The 23,251-nt window shown below is 40.7% G+C and overlaps 1 protein-coding gene across 1 annotated transcript; it reads right to left on the minus strand.

Moving 5' to 3' along the window:
* Positions 1-322: 322 nt before the first annotated feature.
* LOC143573982 (calcium-binding protein CBP-like) lies at positions 323-858 on the minus strand. Its single transcript, XM_077058728.1, has 3 exons — positions 719-858; positions 481-656; positions 323-389 (listed from the first exon to the last, which is right to left on the minus strand). Exons 1-3 carry the CDS (start codon positions 785-787, stop codon positions 338-340), a joined length of 297 nt encoding a protein of 98 aa, XP_076914843.1. The 5' UTR covers positions 788-858; the 3' UTR covers positions 323-337.
* Positions 859-23,251: the final 22,393 nt, after the last annotated feature.

Consider the following 23,251-nt stretch of genomic DNA (forward strand, 5'->3'; position numbering starts at 1 on the left):
CCCATTTACCTAACCTGGTTTGACCAAAACCCAAATGACCCAACCTGGTTTGACCAAACACATATGACCCATTACCCGACCTTGTTTGACCAAACACATATGGCCCGTTACCCGACTTGGTTTGACCAAGCACATATGACCCATTATTACCTAACCTGGTTTGACCAAAACTCAAATGACCCAGCCAGATTTGATCAAGCCCATATGACCCGACTTGGTTTGACCAAAACACATATGACCCTTTACCCGGATAAGTTTGACCAAAAATGGAGAAAAATGTTTGTGGGTCAACAAAATTACCCAACCCGTTACAACCCGACTTTCCGTGAAGAGAATATCAATTTTCAAATATGTAAAGTTTGTTACATACCTTAACAGTCAAGCAGCACCTGAAATCATCAAACACAAAACATAAACATTGTTAGACATTCCAAAAAAAGAAACAAAATTCAAAAACAATAATGAATTATATAAGCATACTCGATGAACTTATCATATTTGATCGCCTTATTCTTTCCGCCACTTTTGTGAAACTTGGAAACCAATAAATCCAAAACCACAGGAGAAACCGCAAACCCGAAAGTCATAAGTGCCTCTCTTAGTTCAATAATATCGATCTTGCCACTTCGGTCTCGATCTAATTTCTCAAAATTTGCCTAAAACAAATAAAAGTTTCAAAATGATGATAAATAAATTAGCATATTAAATTAAAACTCACCCTCCAGCTCTGCAAACTGTAGAAAACTTGAGTGAACTCTTTAGGTCCTAATATAATAAACAAGAACATAAAAAGTTAATACAAAAACTTTAATGAACGTTTAGTTTTAGACGGGTCAAAATGGGTCAGGTCAAGCACATTTGACTCAGTAAACCCTTAAAGGCCTGATTAATAATGTGCGTGGATTGGTTCAATAACTGATTTCGTAATTTCAATTTTGATTAGGGATTTGAGGCCAGCTGACGATGAAGATGTGTGACTTATAGCCCCTGAGAACGCTTTCATTAGGGTTGGGGGAAAGCAGAACGTTGCAATAAAAGGCTTCAATTGATGATACCGAGGGGTTTTTAATGCGAGAGAGGAATATCTTCGATGATTAATTCAATGATTGTTAAGGTTGTAACTAATGGCTTAAATGTTGCCGGATTATGTAAAGAATGAGGTTGATTAGCCATTAATTTTCGGGCGTCTTAGAGAGAGAAAAAGTTGGAGATGAAGAGACGCCTAAATGTATTATAATGGATCAGTAAAAGTGTCCGGTGGGGACACAATTGTGATTCAGTTAGTAGTAGCTCGTTTTGTTACCGACATTTACGATAAATAAATTTGTCTATAATTTACGATACCAAAAATTGAAATTTTATAGTGCTTGAATATAATTTCAACAAACTGTTTGAACTATTATCAATAAAATACACATCAAGATTGACATCATTTAAAACCTAAAAAAAATGTATGATATTAATATTATTATTTTACATTCTTGAATATAGTTTTAACGACCTTTAAACTGTTTGACCCGCTTGTTTTATACCTATTTGAACGGTTATCAATAAAACACAATTCAAATTAACATAATTAAAATAAGAAGATTTACAGTACACTGGACGCTTCGCTGTTGAGAAACTCGGGCCAAGAATGCGTATAACCAGCCTTAACCGTGGCCCAAAAAGGTCAGGCTCGCCCAAACATTCTGGTTCGAACAGGAAAAGGTCGTTCGGTCTCACCCAATTTCCTGAAGCTAGCAAGCAACTTCCAGCGCTTCGCGGCGGGGTCGTATGAGGGTGTTAGAGATGGCGTATTTATTACATGGTATATCTAATGACGAAGCTTGAACGAAAACACAAGGGGGCAAGGGTTCAAAATTTTCTGAAAAAAAAAAAACCGGGTAAATTTACACCACGTATAAAGAGTTTAGGGCGAAAACGAGTAAAGTTACACTATTGAGCAACAAAATTTGGAGGGAGGGGGGGTATCCATAGGAATTGTTAGTTCAGTTAAAACATATCATTTTATCATTATGTGTTAAAGCACTTCAATTCATCATTTTTTATTCTATTTTATTTTTTTTTTAACTAAATACATGATTTCTTGCATCATCTAATGATGGTGTTTCTGAATCAACTCGATGTCAAATGCGCCAATTTCTTTCCTATTTGCAACTTGTGAAGATAACACAAGTATAAGTAAATTTGTTAATGGCGGTTGAATGTAGGCGCCATTTCGTGTTTTGGTTTAGCAACCTGATCGATTTCTATAGTTTTTGGAATTAATTCAAATAGTTTAGAAATTGTTCGTTAAGGAATATACAAATTAAAGAAGCACATCCTAAAAAACAAGTAACATATTAACTAAAGGAGTTGCTGCCAAAAGACAAATCACAACACCATAACGGCATAAACTGCTTCTAAACATGAATACAAAGAGATTAATTCAAACAGCTGCTTCTAAACATGAATACAAAGAGATTAATTCAAACAGTCAAAGATGACACCACTTTCTTAGTCGAACCTGATGCCTTTATGCCCCACTTTTTGCCATACACCTTAATATGCAAGACGGTAATGAACCCATTTAAAAAAGATTCCATAATACAATTAAACAATTGAATTGTGCTTCAGGAGGTATCTTAAAATACAATTGAAGAATCCACAAATATGATGAGTATATTTATACAAATGGATTTGAAAAAAATAAAAGTACATGTGAAGTGCCTTGATAATGGCAGTCTCGAATTTTACTACTTGTCGATTAAGCATCTGCATTTGGACAAACAAAATATTTAGTATAATAGTTTCATGAATAATTCCATGTATACTTTTAAACAAAACATAATATGGCCCATTTAACAAAGAGAAATGTATATATTATTAATAGCTCTTGCAGCATTAGCACCAATAGACATTATAAACACGAAGAGATGTAGGGGTTGTGCAAGAAACCGAAGAAACCAATTCGGAACCGAATGAACCGAAAAATCCAAGCCGAATAAACCGAACCGAAACAAAAACCGACGGTTTTGTTTTATGTTTTATGTTTTTGTAAAAACCGAACTAACGGTTCGGTTTTGGTTTTGCATATAATAAAAACCGAAACCGAACCAAATTCCTAAAATTTTGTTTTTTTTTTATATTTTATAGTAAGTAATTTATAAGAATTTAATAAACATGTAACTCAAATATTTTTGGTAAAATGTTTAATAGTCTATTGTTTTACAATTAACAATATTATTTATACCTAAATCATTTATTTTTTGAAAACTTTCTTTTGACCTAAACATTTCAAGATCAAATTGCAAAAACCGAGAAAACCGAAACCGAACCGAGACCAAAATAAAAACTGAAAAAACCCAAACCAAACGGTTTCAAATACTACAAAAACCGAAGTGTTGGTTTTCGATTCGTTTTTAACCAAAACCCGCACCGAACCACACCATGCACACCCCTAAAGAGATGAAACTTTACTCGTCCTAATGATAAGTTAGTACCAAATGGCCATGACAATCAAGTTTGACTTTTTAAAGTCTACTATAATATCATCAAATGATATTTACTATAATATCATGAAATGATATTTACATAACAATTTGGTTTGGCTAAGGTTGGACTCAAACCAAAATAATAATCGGAATATCTGTTTTGGCTATTTAAAAACAGTTGGTTTTTTAGGTGTTTAGTTTTTTTTCGGTTTTGGTTTTGGTTCGGTTTCGTGTTTTGTTTTGGTTTCAATGTTACTGTTTTTTGGTTACGGTTCAGTTTTAGTTTTTCCGGTTTTGGTTTCGGTTCGGTTTCAGTTTTTGGTTTTGGTCCGGTTACAGTAAGAGCTGATGAATGTTACTTAAGTAGTCAATCACCGAGCTCTCCAACAATCATTTAACAGTTCTCATAATTTGATTGACATTGAAACAGTTAAAACTTGAAATACCCTTGTAAACCCAATAGGCCATTTAACATTGTTATTAGTATACTTTTTAGACCTAGTATATTTAACGTCACCGTATATCAGCTAATGTGAGTAAAAATTTTGCATTATTAACCAATCAAGCTAAGTCTAAAACAACAAGAAACCTGGGGTAAATCGTTAAAACGCATGGTTTGGCTTTACGAGGTCACACAGTAAATAACATGTAACAAAGATAGTTAATATATTAAATGTTGAGTTGTCGTACGGGTCAAAAGTCGCCAAATGAGAGCAAATAACTGATTAGTTGCCAAATAGTTGCATAATGACAGAAATATAGCATGCAATGCAATTTATCAATTTAAAGTTGGAAAACTAACAAATTTGAGTTGAGGTCAGTTGATGTTGCATAAGGGACAAGAATGGATTCTATAAGCTGATGTTTTAGAAATCCACAAGAATAAGTAATATTACATAATTGTGTTAAAGTAAATGGAAGAAACATTAAACACTAAGAGTCAATAAATAAAAATTAAGTACGGGTCAGTCGGGCGGGTCACTTGTACGAATAGTAATTATTTTTATTTATTTTGACCCGTTAATATAGAAGTTATGTTGACCCGTTACCAGGCTATTTTTTTCATTAATCAAAACACAAAATGGACCTGTTAATGTAATACTAATTTTTACCCTTTCATAAATAAAAAAATTCAGAACTAATGACATAAACCAAGTAATTACTAAATAGTGAATTAATTTAAAGTTTAAGATTGAGACACAAACCACATAATGAATCTAAGAAATGAATTTCCATCCTTGACATCTACATTCATAGCTTTTGTCGCGTGTTTGATGCGTTTAGCCACGATTTCTTCCTGATTATCGGAACCTAAAAATTAACAGCACAATGTAAATACACGACTTTGACAATAAACATGATTAAATAACAAGTTAACAACCACAATAAACAATCAACGTTACTTACATCAAGTACTGACTTAATATCCTTTTGTCTGGACCACAAAAGGTTCAAATTCACGATGTTAACATTAATAAGATTTTATTAAAACACACCTTTGGTTTCCATGAATACGGGTTTTTGTATCTTCAGTTGTGACCCATTATACTTTGGATGGCAATTATAACTGCGTAAGGATCGAAAACATACATCATAATAACTGTGAAAACTGGAAAACACATAAGAACAAACCCACTCCCAAACTGATAAGATCTGGTTACTATTCAATTATCCCCTCCATTGGCCCTGAAGAAACGTGGATCAGCTCACTGGTAGACGATCAACTTTCCTCGGGTATGAGTGTGCTATATCACCGATGGTTCTCCGGAGTATGAATTCTTCCACCTACAAAATGAGCAGCACCGTGAACTTACCCCTCAGAAAGGGACAGAGGGGTCCTCTTTGGGGTAACCCTCCGGTGTGAGTGCGCATGACTCATTTTGAGTTCATGTGCAAAGCTCAGCGCGAGGAGCCCACCCCTCGGCGCTTTCAATATTTTTACAAGCCAAAAATCCAAGATTCTTGGTTCTCATTTATACCTCGCAGTCAGAAGGTCAAGTGCTGCACTGTTTCCTTCAAAAGCCTTCATGACTGGTCTGAGAAATTTTTTTATATTAAGGCTGGTGTGGTTCCCATCCGCATGACCATGCGCGCGATCACTTCTGCGCCCGCGGATGAGAATGTTCTTAAGAACCCAACGGGCGCATGGGTTAACAAGTTAACTGCTGAACCATCCCCCGCCAAGAATATTTGCGAGAAGGCGCTGGTGGGGGTTGGTATGAGCAAGAGGTGGACCGACAGCGCGACTGAGCCTGTCGTCCAAGTTGATGGCTTATGTGAGTTATTAGCTCATTGCATTATTTCTGCGCGAATATAATTCGTTTTACTGATATCATTTGTCTTGTATTACGCAGTCAGCAAGGAATACGTCCACGCCGCCTATGATGAGCATATGGAGGGTGGCTCTGTCACGCTGGGCGCTGGGGAAGTTGCTTTCCCCGATCGCTTCGATGATATGTTCATCCCTGTTGATTTGGGATTTTGCTTTGACAGCAATGCGCCTGGTAAGCCTTTGTACTTATGCTTATGCCTTTAGAATACCAAATTTGGTTAACATTTCTGTTGCACGTATTGTAGATGCGCTCGAGAACTATGAGCTGGAGCTCGCGGAAGAAGAGGTGGAGGAAGAAGCTGAGGCGCCACAACTCAAGCGCAAAGCTAAAGGCAAAACTGGCGTAGGGGCCAGTAAAAAACAGAAGAAAAATGATGCCCCTGTTGCTCAGGATCCTCCTACTCAAGCGAAGGGACTTGAGAAAACCAAGGGGTTTACCTCCAAGTTTTCCTCGTCATCTTTGCCTCGAGGTGTGGGCAGTCCTCCTGTCCACACGAGGTATGGTGCCGCCACCTCATCTCTTCGCGCGGCGGACAAGGGAAGCGGCGCTGCGCCTGCTGTTTCCTCTTCTCCAACATGTATACTTTGTTTATATTTTGTGGTTTTATGAGCGTGATTCCGATAGAGTTATTAATGAATCTTTGCTCGCTCAAATGTTTGTAGAGCCGGCGACTTTGGTGGCTCAATCTCAGGCGCAGCAAGGTACCGAGGCTGCGCCGAAGGTTCCTTTGAAGTCCCCTGTTTTACCCTCGAAGAGGGGGAAAATGGACTTCATGGCGATGCTCAATTCTCGGACGGCGGTGCGCCAAGGTATTCATTGCGCTTTGATTTTATGATTTTTTTCTGTGGATCAAGTCATGAATCATTTCTCCTTGTTGGTTTTTTCATAGGAATTATAGCTGGCACGCAGGCTGTTGGCGGCACTGCTGGCGCCGGCGCCGGCGCCGTTAGTTCTGCTCCTGCTCCGACAAGCACTGAATCTCCTCTCATTGGGATTACTAAGGAGCAGGAGACTATTTTACGCGCTGATCTAGCGGCGTTGAGACCTCCCTCACCTCCTCCTGCGCGCAGCCCTCCTCGCGAGACTGGTTTTGATTTTTCCAAGTCGTAGGAGAAAAGACCTGTTACAGAGGATGATGAGGAGGTCAATTTTGAAGACTCCGATGGCGGCCGCGCAAGCCCTGTAGCGCCACGAGATTTTGTGGCGCAGCCTTCTCGTGGGGCTGGCGCTGACTTTTCTGCTTGCTCTCCGCAGGTATAAGTTCGTTTTGCTCCGCTGTGCGGACTTCCATATTAGTGTTTAGATGACTAGAACGTTGCTTTGTGTTTGCAGGAAGCCGATCACATATACCGCCCGAGATGGAATATTACTGAGGATAGCTCATTTCAGTCCATGGGTGTGTGTGAAGACTTCTGGGCTCACTCTGTGCCTCCGGCTGAAAGGAGGTTTCAGGAGGACCGCGCCCGCGTGGACTTGCTCAACGACCATCTTTTTGCTGGGTCTGTGTTCTTTGCTGCCTCCCAAGAGCTTCGCAATGATTATATAAAAGTGCGTGATGCTCTTGTGGAGGCCAAGCAAGAGGCTAAGGTTTCCGCTTGGAATCTTTCTGACGCTCGAGAGAGAGCTGAGAAACTCTAAGCAGAACTTAGCGAGAACCGAGCAAGTGCCAACGCTGCCTTTGTGAATCGCGGGCATGAGCTGCAGGCTGCGCGGGAGAAGCTGCAGGCGGCAGAGGCGGATGCGGCCAGGTACGCGCGGCGAGCGCGTGATTTGGAGTTAGAGGCAGAGGCGCGTGATCAAACTCTTGTGCAGGCTATCACTGACAAATCTTTATTCGAGAGTGAGGTTGCGCGCCTGAAGAAAGAGCTCGAAGCTGCGCGGGCAGAAAAGGATGGAGCCCTGGCGGCAGCAGCGTCTAACAGGGAAGAGCTCGATGCTGCGCGAGCGGAAAGGAATGAGGCCTTGGCGGCAGCAGCGTCCGACAGAGAAGAGCTAAAACAGACCAAGGAAACTGTTGAGTTGTTAAACTCTCAGATTCCTGCTCTTGAGACGTCTGTTTCTTCCCTCGCGCAGGAACGCCAATGGCTAGTCTCACAGGGTATGACTCGTTGCGCTTATGCGATGAAATACTCAGACGAGTTTCAGACCCTTGTGATGGATTGCAATGCTGCGTCGCGCTTGGTGGGTCGAGCTGAAGGGTTTAAGGATGACTATGAATATGGCATGCTGAAGAAGAATCCATCCGACTACCCTTATCAGCTCGACGTTGTCTGCGCTGACATGGCCGAGGTGGGGGAGAAGTATTTGAATACTCCCATTCCCATCCTTGAGCAGGTATTTTAACCTTAATGAGTTTATCTTGACTTATTTTCCTAGTCTTTTGTACTCATACTTTTCCTTATGACTTGCAGATAGTCGCGCTTGCTGACCAGCCCGATCTCGGCGCGCTAAAGAAATTACTTGACGAGTGTGAAGGGACTGGTGGCAGCGATGATGGAGCGGGCAATGCTGCCTCTGCTAGCGGCTCTGGCGTGGCCAAAGGACCCGCTCCTGACACTATCGTGATAGAAGACGACTCCATTCAAGACGAACAGCTTGACTATGGTAAGTTTGGAGATGACGAGGAGCGGGCTGCGCCAGATGCTGCGGGAGGTAATGATGAGGGCGATGAAGAGGCTGATGTTGATATAGAGACTTGAGAAGCCCTTCATGTTTTTTTTTTATTTGTAGTTTGTATCTCATCATTTTGTAAATTTGTAAACTTCTATGTTTTGGAATGAAATTTTGTTTTTCCCTTATTCGCATCTTGCGCATTCCCAATTCATCTCTTTATATTGCATGTGTTTGCTTGTTGAATATAAGATATGCTTGCACATTGAAACTTGAACAAGGTTGTAAGGAAATTATTTTACTTAGTCCTTGTCATATTTCAAGTTATTTTGCAATATTCCGAATATGTTGACACGTGCTTTGGCATTTCATTATTCCTCTTTTGCGCGACGTTATCGCGCATTTATTATAGGGAATTATGAGTTTTTTAGCCTTTACGTGTCAGTATGTGTTACTCTGATATCCATTATAATCTCATGCGCGACCTCGACCTGAGACCTTAACAACTATGTTTTGGCATGTGCTTTGCCTTAGCTGTGCTTAGGTATTTTTATGGTCTAGCTGCGCAGCATGTAGGATGGATGTTGTGAGTAATTTGAACTAAGGCTCGTATTATTGGGCTAAAGCCCTGAGCTAAGGCTCATATTATTGGGCTAAGGCCCTGACGTTTTAGAGTTAAAACTCGTTAACGCGTTTGAGCTTGAAGCTCGCGCATGTATATTTTACTTCGTTTTATTTTTAGTTTTGATGTCAATACAATGTTGTCATATTGCTCAAAATTAATAAAGGGAAGTGTGAAACATGTATGCAAAAGGTAATAGAACACACATTAAGAGAATATAACGCGTATCATTATTCATAATGGCTTAAAAAGCCTTGATTACAAACTTGACAATTTTTACATGAAACATTTTCTAAGCTGCGCTGCGTTCCATGTGCGCGGGATCTTCTTTCCATTCAAATCTTTTAAAGCGTATGCGCCTTTTCCCAATTCTTCCGAGACTTGATAAGGTCCCTCCCAGTTGGGGGACATTTTTCCCGGAGGTATTGCGTGGCTAGCTTCATTGTTCCGAAGGACAAAATCATTCTTCTTTAAGTGGCACTCTTTCACGCGCTGATTGTAATATTTTTCTAGTTTTTTCTTGTATTTGGCTTCACTGATGATAGCCGCCTCTCTGCGCCCTTCAAGTAAGTTGAGATCCAACCTCCTTTCGCGCTCGTTATCCATCTTACTTATCATGAGCACTCTATGGGATGGGCATCCAATCTCTGCTGGAATCATAGCCTCCGTTCCATAGGTTAGGCTGAACGGGGATTCGCCATTGCTGGTTTTGCTTAATGTCCTGTGCGCCCACAGGACATTAGGTAGCTCCTCGACCCATGAATGGGATTCTCCCTCCAACCTTTTCTTCAGCCCATTCAGCAAGCTTTGGTTCGCGCGCTCCACTTGGCCATTCCCTTGAGGGTGGTATACTGAAGTGAAGACTTGGTTAATGCGCAATTCCTTGAGCCAGCTGGATATCTTCCTGTCAGTGAATTGTTTGCCATTGTCGCTCACAATTTCCATTGGCAGGCCAAAACGGCATATGATGTGGCTCCAAATAAATTGCTTCATTGCCTCGGCTGTGATTTTTGCTAGTGGCTTGGCTTCAACCCATTTTGTGAAATAGTCTACTGCCACTACCAAAAACTTTACTCGCCCTTGCGCTTGTGGTAAGGGACCCACAATATCGATTGCCCATTTGTGGAAAGGCCATGCGGAGGTCACCGGAATCAAGTTGTTCTTTGGCCGCATGGTGTTTGACGCATAGCTCTGACACGCTTTGCATTTTTGGATCTCTTTTAACGCGTCCAAGTACATGCCTGGCCAATAGTAACCTGCGTTCATTGCTTTGGCAACCACCATGCGCGGGCCAGCATGTATTCCACAGATTCCTTCGTGTATCTCTCTGATCACATAGCTTGCTTCCTCGGCATCCAGGCATTTCATGAGCGGTCCAAGATAAGAGCGTCGATATAACGTACCATCAAGCAGTTCATAGTTTTGCGACTTGTGTCTTATCTTCCTCGCCTGTGCGCGATCGTCCGGTACCTTTCCCTCCTTCAAGAATTCTATTATTGGAGTTATCCATGATGAAGGTGTTGTATGAATTACAAGGACAGACTTCGCTCCCACCGACGGGTTGCTCATTACTTCTACCCTGACATCTTTGCCAAAGTGATCGAAGCTGGTTGATGCCATCTTGCTCAGCGCGTCGGCAGACTTGTTTTCACTGCGCGGAATATGTATGATTCTGAAGAAGTCAAATTGCTCGATGAGTTTTTTCGCCTGCTCTAGATACAGAGGCATGGTGTTCTCCTTGGCATCATAAAGGCCATTGACCTGTGCTGCTACCAAGTATGAATCAACATGGGCCTCTAGCTTTTTAACTCCGAACTTGAGCGCGATGCGCAGACCAGCCAGCAGGGCTTCATACTCAGCTTCATTGTTGGTGCTCTTGAAATCCAGCCTGATTGCGTAAGTATACTCATGATTTTCTGGATCCACCAGTTTGAGGCCTGCGCCGGACCCTTCGTTGTTTGAAGCTCCATCAGTGAATAATCTCCAAACATTTTCTTCATTATTGGCTTGCGGAGGGTCTACCTCGCGCTGAGCCTCTTCAATTTTTCCTTCAGGGATTTCTGCGATGAAATCAGCTAAGACTTGTCCCTTGATTGCTGGACGAGGCTTATAGGCGATCGTGTGCTCTCCTAATTCCAGCGCCCATTTTGTCAGCCTTCCTGAGAGCGCGGGACGTCGCAAGACTTGCTGGATGTTGTAATCAGTCAGGACTTCAATGGGATGACCATTAAAATATCTATGAAGCTTGCGCGACGCGTGTGTTAGTGATAAAACTAACTTTTCTATGATGGTGTAGCGCGTCTCAGGATCTGTCAGCACCCGACTTACATAATAGATTGGTGTTTGGATTCCCTTGCGATCCACCAACAATACTGCGCCAATGGCGCGCTCTCCTGCTGACAGGTACAACGTTAAAGTTTTACCAGGAAGTGGAGCTGTGAGCGCCGGCAGATTTATCAGACATTCTTTTATCTCACTGAAAGCTTGCTCGGCCTCGGGCGTCCACTTGAATTGGCTTTTCTTTAAGCAATTTCTCAATGTGTTGACGAATGGAGTAGATTTGCTTGCATGGTTCGCTAGGAACCTGTTAATTGATACCAATCTACCATTCAACTTTTGAACTTCCTTCATGGTGGATGGTGAGGGCATGTCAAGGATAGCCTCCACCTTCTCTGGGTTCACCTTGAAACCATCCTTGGTGACTATTACACCGAGAAATTTCCCTTCTTCTACGCCGAATGTGCATTTGCTCGGGTTGAGCTTCATGTTTACTTCCTTTAGGCGCCAAAGGGTTTCTTCGATGTCTTTGAGCATTTGTTTTCCTCCCTGCTTTTAATAACCAAATCATCCACGTAGACTTCTAAGTTTCTTCCAATTTGCTCGTTGAAAACCGCATCCATGAGTCTTTGGTAAGTGGCTCCTGCATTCTTCAAACCAAAGGGCATTTTTGTGTAACATAAAACACCCTTGTCAGTTCTGAAGGCAGTCTTGTCCTCATCTTGTGGTGCCATTTGAATTTGGTGATAGCCCTTATAGGCGTCCAGGAAACATTTGAGCTTAAATGGCGCCACAGAGTCCACCTTCGCGTCAATGTTTGGGAGGGGGTAACAATCTTTTGGACATGCTTTGTTGAGGTCCTTGAAATCAATGCACATCCTCCATGACCCGTTGCTCTTCTTTACCATCACAGGATTGGCTACCCATGTTTGTGTTGGAATACCGTATGCCCGAGACACATAATTAGGTTAATGTGGCTAGCCGTGTTTGATCCAAGTCGGGTCATACCCAATAACGAGTTAGACACACACCAATTATGTATTTGTTAAGATAAGATCTATGAGACAAATACAGAACACGATACATTCAGAAAATCGGGTTTCTGAATACCTACTTGAAAGTGTTAAATAAATTAATTGGTTAATTCATTTATTCAAATAATTATTATTGGAATGATTATTTAACTATGTGTTCTTTTATAAAATGGTTTATAAAAGATGGGGTGTTTATATATTTTATAAAGTATAAAATAAATAAATAATAAAAAAAAAATAAATAAATATATTTTGGGGCCGGTTTTGGGTGGGCCCCACACCCCAAAAGTTTTGGTCAAAGTTGGTAAAGAATGGATGGAGGTTGAGTGTGATTACACTTGACCAAAAACCTAACATGGACTTGATTGAACTTGATTGAGATATGATCTCATATTATAAACATATGGTTCAACATACTTTCAAAAGACACAACCACTTTTCTTTCTTTCTTTCTTGTTTTTTTGGTTCGGCCGAAAGTCAAGAAAGGAGGTTCGGGTCTCGGTTTCTCGTGTTCAAGCTTCCTAACATAGCTCGGTGTGTGTTGGAGGCTCGGGGTATATTCTGTTTGAGGATTTTCCTTTTGAAAGTCTAGCATCAACATCATCATCTTCTTCAACATCAACTACACTCTTAAAGGGTTAAGAATGTAAGTGTTTATAGCTTTGATAGTTTAGTTTTTCCGTATCATTTGATCCTTGCTTCGGGTTTCTATTAAATAGATTATTGGTAATCTTATGACATGAATAAACTAGGTTGTTCATGAACACATCTTATATAAACTTGTAATATATACATATATAAACACATGGATACATATGTTTAGTTTGTAAATATCACGCTTCCGCCATTTTAATGACTAGTTAAATGGTTAACTAAGTTTAAAATATCCATAGAAACCCAACAAATGGCATCAAGAGCCGGGATACGGGAAACTAAGCTTCGGGTTTTCGGTTTTATATTTTCCCCTTGAAAGATTTTATACAAAAAATTAACATGCATAATTTTTTTTGTATTTAATCTTGTTATATTTTTTGGCTTTGTTCAAAAAAAAAAATAAAAAAAATAATAATAAATATAAAACCGAGTAAATGGGCCGAAGCCCAATTCGGATGATATTGGGCCGAAGCCCACTTGTTTTGGTTATTGGGCTAACCGAAAAAAAAAGGGGAGAAAGTGAAATGGGCCGAAGCCCATTTTGGTTGAATGGGCCGAAGCCCATGAGAACTTTCATTGGGCCGAAGCCCATGTGTTTTGGACATGTGGGCCGAAGCTCATAATCAAGTTATTGGGTCAAGCCCAAAATGGGTTGGGCTAGGCTCGATAAAGTCAAGGGGTTTTGGAACGGGTTCCTAAGACATAACGGGTTATGTTTGTTAAAACTAGACCGAGCCGTAGACCAAATGGATGTTTGTTGTGATTGTGATTAATTATTCAAAGTTTCGGTTTGTAATAATTAATTAGGGGCAATTTTGTAATTATTTATTCATATGGGTATGTAATAAATAGATTATTTGCAATATCTTTATTTTGTAGAAAAATGTATTAGGACATTTGTTTTGTAAAATTAAAGAAGGTTGCAAAATTGGAAGCTAAGGTCCAAATTACAAGCCCATTGGATCACAAAAGGGGTTGAAGAAGATGCTCGACGTTTTTGGATGCGGGATCGAGTGGGAGCTACAACATCCATGTGTCATGTGTCCCTTAGGATCGGACCTAAGACACACACTTGTTTCGGCTAACAAGTGTGGTCTAACTTAGTGGCTCGTGTCTAGTATAATTGTGTATGCTTGTTAATGATTGTTTGATTATGTGGTTGCTAGATATTAGGATATCAACTTCGTCACATAGAATTAATTAACAAAGCATAAAACGGGTTCTAATAATTATCGGTAATTACGTGACACGTAGTTTAATAAAATGGATTTATTAACTAGCCGTCTCACGCCCATAATAAAATGGTTTTATTATAAATTAGAATTTTGAAAATGGTTTCAAATTAATCATGTTACTAAATGCATGTTAGAACATGATTTAAAGTTTTACAACTAGAATTATTAAAACTAAAAATCCCTTTTAAAATTAAGGATAACAAGTTAAACACCATCCTTTTGTATAATGCTTAACATATTAGTAAGCTCTTAGTGGGAAAAAGGTCACCTAACTGCGTAGAGTAAATTAATATGTTGAGGTAATATTGGCATATAAATGGGAAAAAGGTCACCTAACCGTTTGTATGTTAATATTACAAGTTGATACAAGTAGGACGACTTAAATTGGAACCATGTGAAGAGGGTCACCCAAGCATGGGGTCTAATAGGTGTTGATGGGATAAACATGCCGACACGAAATATGATTTCGAACCGGTCCCATAAACTCTGGAAGTTGCAAAAGGGTTTGCAATTGTTATGAATAACTACCTTGATAAACCGACAATAGGAAAAAGGTCACCTAACCGGAGTCGGGTTTATCGTTGGATTCTAGATTTTAATTATTAATTATATTTGGTATATATATTAAAGGGTATTAATAATTAAAATAAGTAAAACACTAAAATGAACTTAATTAAAATTCTGCAGATGGCCGCACACGTCGACGACAACATAATCCCTAACGTCCAAAACGTATCTCTCCGATCTATTCTCGCTAAAGACCGTCTTAACCACAATAACTTTTCGGATTGGTTCCGAAATTTAAGGATTGTTCTAAAACAAGAAAAATTATATCATGTTTTGGAAACACCTATCCCCAACGAACCGGAAGAGGGAAGTGAGGTCGAATATATGAATTGGGTCCAACACACGGAAGATTCCATTCAAGTGTCATGCCTCATGTTGGCGACTATGGTTCCCGAAATCCAAAAGGATTTCGAAAACCATAATGCGTACGACATGATTACTCAACTTAAGGAAATGTTCCTTAAGCAATCAAGAGTTGAAAGGTTCGAAACGGTTCGAGCCTTGCATGCATGTAGAATGGATGATAATCAACCAGTTTCAACTTATGTACTTAAGATGAAAAGTTACATTGATCGCCTCGCCAAGCTCAATTGTCCCATCTCAAAAGAGTTAGCAATGGATTTGATCCTTAACTCCCTGTCGAAAAGGTTCGACACTTTCGTATTAAATTATAACATGAATGGGTGGGACAAAAACATTGGAGAACTTCACTCAATGCTTAAAACAGCCGAGGCGAGCATGGGTAAAAGGGTTTTACCCGTGTTTGCGATCAATGAAGGTAAATCCAAGAATCGATCTCAACCCAATTCTAAGGCTAAGGTAGCAAAAAGAAAGGGTCCTCCTGTGCATCTTAAGGGTAAGGGCAAATCACCGGTTATGGCAAAGAAACAAAAGGTTGTGGAACCGAGGGGTCATAAGGATGATCCTTGTTTTGGTTGTGGGGAGACCGGACATTGGAAACGCAATTGCCCGGTCTACCTAAAAGAGCTAAGAGACAAGAGGAATGCGGGGCATGCCTCGGGTAATGTCTTTATGATTAATATTGAGCTAAATCTTATTTCTTCTAACACATGGGTATTGGATACCGGATGTGGAACTCATATTTGCAATTGGTTGCAGGGCTTCAAAAGGAATGAAGACTTAAAGAAGGGCGAAGTGAGTCTTTTCATGGGCAACGGTGCAAGGGTACACGTGGTCGCTAGAGGAGACTTCACTTTATCGCTTCCAAGTGGTTTGGAAGTTGTTTTGAGAAATGTTTTGTATGCTCCTAGTTTGACTAGGAACATTATTTCCGTGCACCTTCTTAGACAATGTAACTTTGACTTTAAATTTGTAAAATCAGAAATGCATGTATCATCTAATGGTATCTTTTATTTTAAAGCTGTACCAAACAACGGTATTTATGAATTGGTTCATGACAATACCTCAAATAGCTCATTATATCAAACTTCCACTAAAAGACTCAAAAAGGATTTGAGTGATTCCTACATTTGGCATTGTCGTCTTGGACACATAAACAAGAATCGTGTAAATACTCTCCAAAAGAATGGTCTTTTGAAAACAAATGAGTTAGGTTCGTTTGATGAGTGTGAATCTTGTATTCAAGGCAAGATGACCAAAGAACCTTTTAAAGGTACAAATGAAAGGGCTAAGGACTTGTTAGGTATCATACATACGGATGTATGCGGACCTCTCAAGCCCACTAGTAGGAATAGTGAAAGGTACTTCATTACCTTTACCGACGATTTTAGTCGATATGGGTATGTGTATCTAATGAAACACAAATATGAAGCCTTTGAAATGTTCAAGGAATTTCAAAATGAAGTACAAAATCAGCTCGACCGAACAATCAAGGTACTCCGCTCCGATAGAGGAGGCGAATACCTAAGTGATGCTTTTCAATGTCATCTTAGAGATTGTGGAATTATTTCACAGTTCACTCCTCCTGGAACTCCTCAACATAACGGAGTATTCGAGAGGAGGAATAGAACACTGTTGGACATGGTTCGATCAATGATGGCACGAAGCTCACTACCGCCATCATTTTGGGGATATGCGCTACTTACAGCGGCTCGTATTTTGAATATGGCCCCGACCAAAAAGGTGGATCGAATACCCTATGAAGTGTGGCATGGAAAGGTTCCATCCTTTTCATATTTAAGGGTATGGGGATGCATAGTTTATGTTAAACGTGACACCCCAAATAAGCTTGAGGCTCGATCCATCAGGTGTATCTTCATAGGATACCCAAAGAATGATATAGGATATATATTCTATGATCCTAGTGAACAAAAAGTGTTTGTTTCACGCAAAGGATACTTCTTAGAAACTAAGTTCCTTATGGAAGGACCTAGTGAAAAGAGAGTGGAACTTGAAGAGGTTCAAGAATCACTGGATGATACACAGTTGGTCGATACTAGTTTTCAACACGAGGATGTTGAAGGTGATCAAATGGTTGATCATACACACGTTGCTCGCAGATCTAGTAGGATTAGTCGACTTCCCAAGAAATATGGATTTCTTGTGGATGATTGCTACTTGGTCGATTCGGATGAACCGATCTCCTACAAAGATGCTATGTCACAACCTGATTGTGACAAGTGGCTTGAAGCCATGAGCGCCGAGATGCAATCCATGCACGATAACCAAGTTTGGGAATTGGTTGATCGTCCACTTAACTCCAAAATGGTTGGATGTAAGTGGGTCTTCAAGAAGAAGACCGATATGCATGGAAATTTAGATACTTACAAAGCTCGACTTGTAGCAAAAGGTTTCACGCAAACTCAAGGGATTGATTATGATGAAACCTTCTCACCGGTCGCGATGCTTAAGTCGATCAGGATATTATTTGCCATTGCAGCTCATTTTGATTATGAGATATGGCAAATGGATGTCAAGACCGCTTTTCTTAATGGATATCTTGAGGAAGATGTCCATATGGTTCAACCTGAAGGTTTTGTCGATCCATCTAATCCTGATAAAGTATGTAAGTTAAGGAAATCAATCTACGGGTTGAAACAAGCATCACGGATGTGGAATCATCGTTTTAATGAAGAAATCAAAGCGTTTGGTTTCGTCCAAAACGGTGATGAGGCGTGTGTGTATAAATGGGCTAGTGGGAGTATAATCATGTTCCTTATTTTGTATGTCGATGATATACTTTTATTTGAAAATGATATACCAAGTATGGAGAGCGTTAAAGCGTGGTTAAGTAGTCGTTTCTCAATTAAGGATCTTGGAGAAGCGACATATATCTTGGGAATAAAGGTCTATAGGGATAGACAAAGGAAATTGATCGGACTCAATCAAAGTGCGTACATTGATAAAATCCTGAAAAGGTTCAGGATGGAAAACTCTAAGAAAGGTTTGGTACCTATTCCTAGAGGAACCGTGTTAAGCTCATCCCAAAGTCCTAGCTCTAAGGAAGAGCAGGATAGGATGAAGCATGTTCCTTATGCTTCGGCAATAGGATCTATTATGTATGCAATGATGTGCACCAGACCGGACGTCTCGTATGCTTTAAGCATAACGAGTAGATACCAGCACAACCCAGGTGACAGTCATTGGATGGCTGTCAAGAATATATTAAAATACCTTAGAAGGACTAAGGATATGTTTTTAATATATGGGTCTGGTGAGGAGGAACTCGTCGTAAAGGGTTACGTGGATGCGAGTTTCCAAACTGACCGAGATGATTCTCGGTCACAGTCGGGATATGTCTTCATTTTGAATGGAGGCGCTGTCTCTTGGAAGAGTTTGAAGCAGGATGTTGTCGCGTTATCCACTACAGAATCTGAGTACATCGCCGCTTCAATGGCAGCCCAAGAGGCTGCATGGATGAAAAAGTTCATCATGGATCTAGGGATTATCTCTACCATTCAGGAGCCCCTAGAGATATTCTGTGACAATGAGGGTGCTATTGCACAGATCAAGGAGCCTCGTGCTCATCAGAAAACGAGGCACATTGAGCGCAGATTCAACTACATAAGGGATGAAGTTGAAAAGGGAAAGATATGTATTCATAAAGTTCATACCGATCAAAATATTGCGGACCCACTCACGAAGCTCCTCGATAGGCCAAAGCATGAGGGTCATGTTTGTGCATTAGGACTTCGGTATTCTAGTGAGTGGATTTAATCTGTGTTTAGTGTTTGTATAAGAACAAATGTAATGGGTATCTTAGGATAATTAATTATGTTTTAATTTTTCAATGAGTTATGTTCTATATTTTCATGTTTAATCCATGAATGACTTATGTTGTTCTAAACGTCCGTAGTCGATCATGCTTGTGGGAACAAGTATGAAGGTAAGACTATTATGAACCCGGATTGGTTGATATTCATGTGATGAATATAGGGCATAGGTTTGCCACCAAGGTTCATAGATATTTGTGGGATACAAATATTGGACATGATCCGCTCTCAAGGATCACTGCATGGAGTTAGTGCAACTGATCATAAGTAATCCTTGAGTAAAGGCGAGTATCATTGCGTCCTTTGACCTGAGATGCATATTGGATCTGGTTTTTCATCAAGTCTGATATCTTGACTCTCTTCTTTGTTATTTCAGTAACACGATGACGTGTAAGAAAGAGCTCAGATATCATATGAGATGTCAACGAGGATGTATGCAGTCAAGATGGGATTTGTTCCTCTTATGTGTTGAGAGTTTAGATGTCTAAAGCCTGTTAAGTTAAATCATTGAGAGAATGATCACTCTGTGTCTCTTCGATTTGACAGGACATCTAGTAATAAAGGGATGTAATGATAAGACTTACCTATATCATATCAAGTATGGACTTGAAGGGGATGATGTTATTGAATGGCACTTAGTCAAACACACTAGGGGTGGTGACCTGTTGTTAGGCGGTATTCACTATTAGCATTAACTTCCTATGAGTCTCGTGCAAGTGGGAGATTGTTGGAATACCGTATGCCCGAGATACATAATTAGGTTAATGTGGCTAGCCGTGTTTGATCCAAGTCGGGTCATACCCAATAACGAGTTAGACACACACCAATTATGTATTTGTTAAGATAAGATCTATGAGACAAATACAGAACACGATACATTCAGAAAATCGGGTTTCTGAATACCTACTTGAAAGTGTTAAATAAATTAATTGGTTAATTCATTTATTCAAATAATTATTATTGGAATGATTATTTAACTATGTGTTCTTTTATAAAATGGTTTATAAAAGATGGGGTGTTTATATATTTTATAAAGTATAAAATAAATAAATAATAATAAAAAAAAAATATATATATTTTGGGGCCGGTTTTGGGTGGGCCCCACACCCCAAAAGTTTTGGTCAAAGTTGGTAAAGAATGGATGGAGGTTGAGTGTGATTACACTTGACCAAAAACCTAACATGGACTTGATTGAACTTGATTGAGATATGATCTCATATTATAAACATATGGTTCAACATACTTTCAAAAGACACAACCACTTTTCTTTCTTTCTTTCTTGTTTTTTTGGTTCGGCCGGAAGTCAAGAAAGGAGGTTCGGGTCTCGGTTTCTCGTGTTCAAGCTTCCTAACATAGCTCGGTGTGTGTTGGAGGCTCGGGGTATATTCTGTTTGAGGATTTTCCTTTTGAAAGTCTAGCATCAACATCATCATCTTCTTCAACATCAACTACACTCTTAAAGGGTTAAGAATGTAAGTGTTTATAGCTTTGATAGTTTAGTTTTTCCGTATCATTTGATCCTTGCTTCGGGTTTCTATTAAATAGATTATTGGTAATCTTATGACATGAATAAACTAGGTTGTTCATGAACACATCTTATATAAACTTGTAATATATACATATATAAACACATGGATACATATGTTTAGTTTGTAAATATCACGCTTCCGCCATTTTAATGACTAGTTAAATGGTTAACTAAGTTTAAAATATCCATAGAAACCCAACAGTTTGGTATCGTATTGGGCGGATGATATTTGCGCGCAGTAGGTCCTCTACTTGCTCATTCATGGCCTTTGCCTTCTCATCCCCCATGACTCTCTTCTTTTGAGCAATTGGCTCTACAGACTTGAACGTGTTGAGAGAGTGTTGTGCCAGGTCTCGCGGAACCCCGGTCATATCAGAATGTTGCCACGCGAAGACCGACATATACGTTGTGAGCAATCTTTTCATTCTCAACCTTGTGTCGTCTGATATCGTAGCTCCAATTGTGATTGTTTGCTCTGGGAATTTTGGGTTGAGAATCCATTCCTCTGGCGCGTTGTTTGCCATTGGAAGTTTCATTCTCCCTTCCCGCGGTATACTTGTCACTGCGCACAAATGATCTCGGTATACAAATGTTACACCTGTTGGTGTTGGGAACCCCAACGCGCCGTGCGCTGGTGACGGTATGGCGTTGAATTGGGCAATCGTTCCTCTACCCAAGATCATATTATGGCATGAAGTGGTGGGCAAGACCAAGAAGTTGACAATTTCAGCTCGCTTGTGTTTCTCATCCCCCATAGTTAGTTCGAATTGTATCTGACCTAGGGGGTGAATAATTTCATTTGAGACACCCGAGATTGGTGCATTCACAATTTCGAGCCTTGCTTGGTCTGCTGGATCCAACTTCCTGAAACATTGCTCATACATGATGTCTGATTCACTGCCGGTGTCCACCAGGACTTTTGACACCTCATAATGAGAAATGTGTGTAGTGATGACTAGAGGACTACTGATAGACGGGCCTCCTCTGATTCTTGGGAAGATTACTTGTTACTCGCGCCAATCTCCTTGGACTTGCGCGCTTCTCTTTCTCGATCTTTGCCCTTGCCTTCCTCCCTCGGCTACACAGATTCTTTTGAATTTTTTACTGGCTGAGGCCCCATCTGGTTGTTCATTCTCTGGTCTTGGGTTTTTCACCAGGTGAGCCAACTTGCCTGATTTCACATCTCTTTCAATCGCATCCTTCAAATGGTGGCATGCATCGGTGTTGTGCCCTGTGGACTTGTGAAACTCACAATACTTGCCACTGTTTGGTGGTCCCTTATGGAGTAATGGCTTGGGGCTTTTAAACTGGACATTCTCTGTGCTTAACACTTGTGAAGGCGTTTTAGTGAGGGGAGTCCATATTCTTGGTAGAGGTCTGTTAGGCTCTCTGCCGCCTTCCCTCTTGTCACTTTCTCCGCGATTACGAATGTCTTTTTGGGGCTGGGGTGAACTTGGTTGCGCCTGGTTTTCTGCGGGAGAAAAACTGGTTCGTTGCAACCTGGACCATACGGAGTTTTGTTTGCCCCTCCTTTTATTATTGCGTGGTGCTTCTGTTTGATGCCCTCTATCTCTTGCTCTATCTTGGGCAATTTGTTTTTCATTTCGCGCGAAGACTCGCGATGCTTCCATTAGCTTAGCCCAAGTGGTTGGCATGCCATCTCTGCTCACGAGAGCTCTGCGGAGTTGATCACTGCGCGCACTTTGTATAAAGGCCACGCGCAAGAGTTGCTCAGTGATACCTCCAATTGCAAGAGATTCCTGATTGAAACGGGTTATGTAGTCTTCAATGGTTTCATCATTCCTGCGCACGCAGTGCATGATGTCATCGGGGTCGCGCGTGTGTCTGCGCTGCTGTACAAAGTGAGCCTGGAACTTCTCCAATAGCTCTTCGAACCCATCGATTTGTCCAGTCGGCAAGCTTTCGAACCAGACACGCGCTGCGCCCGTGAGGCAGCGAGCAAACATGTGACACCATGTTGGCATCGTCCAGATTTCTAGGTTTCCAGTGTTGTAAAAACCTTGTAAGAAATCGTCTGGATCTGTTGTGCCATCGTACTTGCCCAAACCACTTGGCATCTTGGTTTTGTGTTGAATGGGAGCGAATTTTGAATGCTTCACCAAGATGGCTGGCCTATATGGTGTGGTTACGTCCACCTGCCCTCTCGCTGGTGGGTTGTACGGTGTGTATAGATCCATATCGGCTTTGGCTCCAGGCGCTATGTTCATGTGCGCGCGGAGCTGTGAGCCTCCTGCATGAGTATCTCGCGTCTTCCTCATGCTGTGCACTTCTTCATCACTAAAATCAGCGTGTTCGGTGTGAACAGAGTGACCATCTTCCGGCGCGCGCGCCCTTTTTGTTGTCCCCTGAATGGTTTGTTTGTCAAATGCGAGCCTTTGTGTTAAGTCAGCTAACTTTTTGTGTTTGACCAGCTCATTGTATTTGTCCATTAAACGCCATTGTTCGTTTATGAGCCATTCTTTAGGGTCATTGTTTTCAACTTCCAGACCCATTGGTCCTTTTTGTTTTGCGCCCGTCAGATTTTGGAACGTGAGATCGTCTGGAGGAGTTTCAGTCTGGCTATGAGGAGTTGTGATGAAGAGATGGTTACTGGTGGTGCGCGCAGAATCACGCGGCGCCCTAAGAAACTGCTGTCCCTCATTAACATCCTCAAGCTCATTATCCTCCAGAACTTAATCGCTGTTTCGAACACCGGAAACCA

This window comes from Bidens hawaiensis, unplaced genomic scaffold (assembly GCF_021521415.1).
Source record: "Bidens hawaiensis isolate Kalapana, Puna unplaced genomic scaffold, B.hawaiensis_p1.1 tig00026817_1, whole genome shotgun sequence".
Taxonomy (NCBI): Eukaryota; Viridiplantae; Streptophyta; class Magnoliopsida; order Asterales; family Asteraceae; genus Bidens; species Bidens hawaiensis.

What these genes read in the sequence shown, in the direction of transcription:
- LOC143573982 (XM_077058728.1), bottom strand. Translation starts at nt 787, where the DNA reads ATGTTCTTGTTTATTATATTAGGACCTAAAGAGTTCACTCAAGTTTTC. An exon ending in ACAGTTTGCAGAGCTGGAGG is followed by an intron (nt 657 to 718) that starts GTGAGTTTTAAT and finishes TATTTGTTTTAG; the next exon opens with GCAAATTTTGAGAAATTAGA. An exon ending in AAATATGATAAGTTCATCGA is followed by an intron (nt 390 to 480) that starts GTATGCTTATAT and finishes TGATGATTTCAG; the next exon opens with GTGCTGCTTGACTGTTAAGG.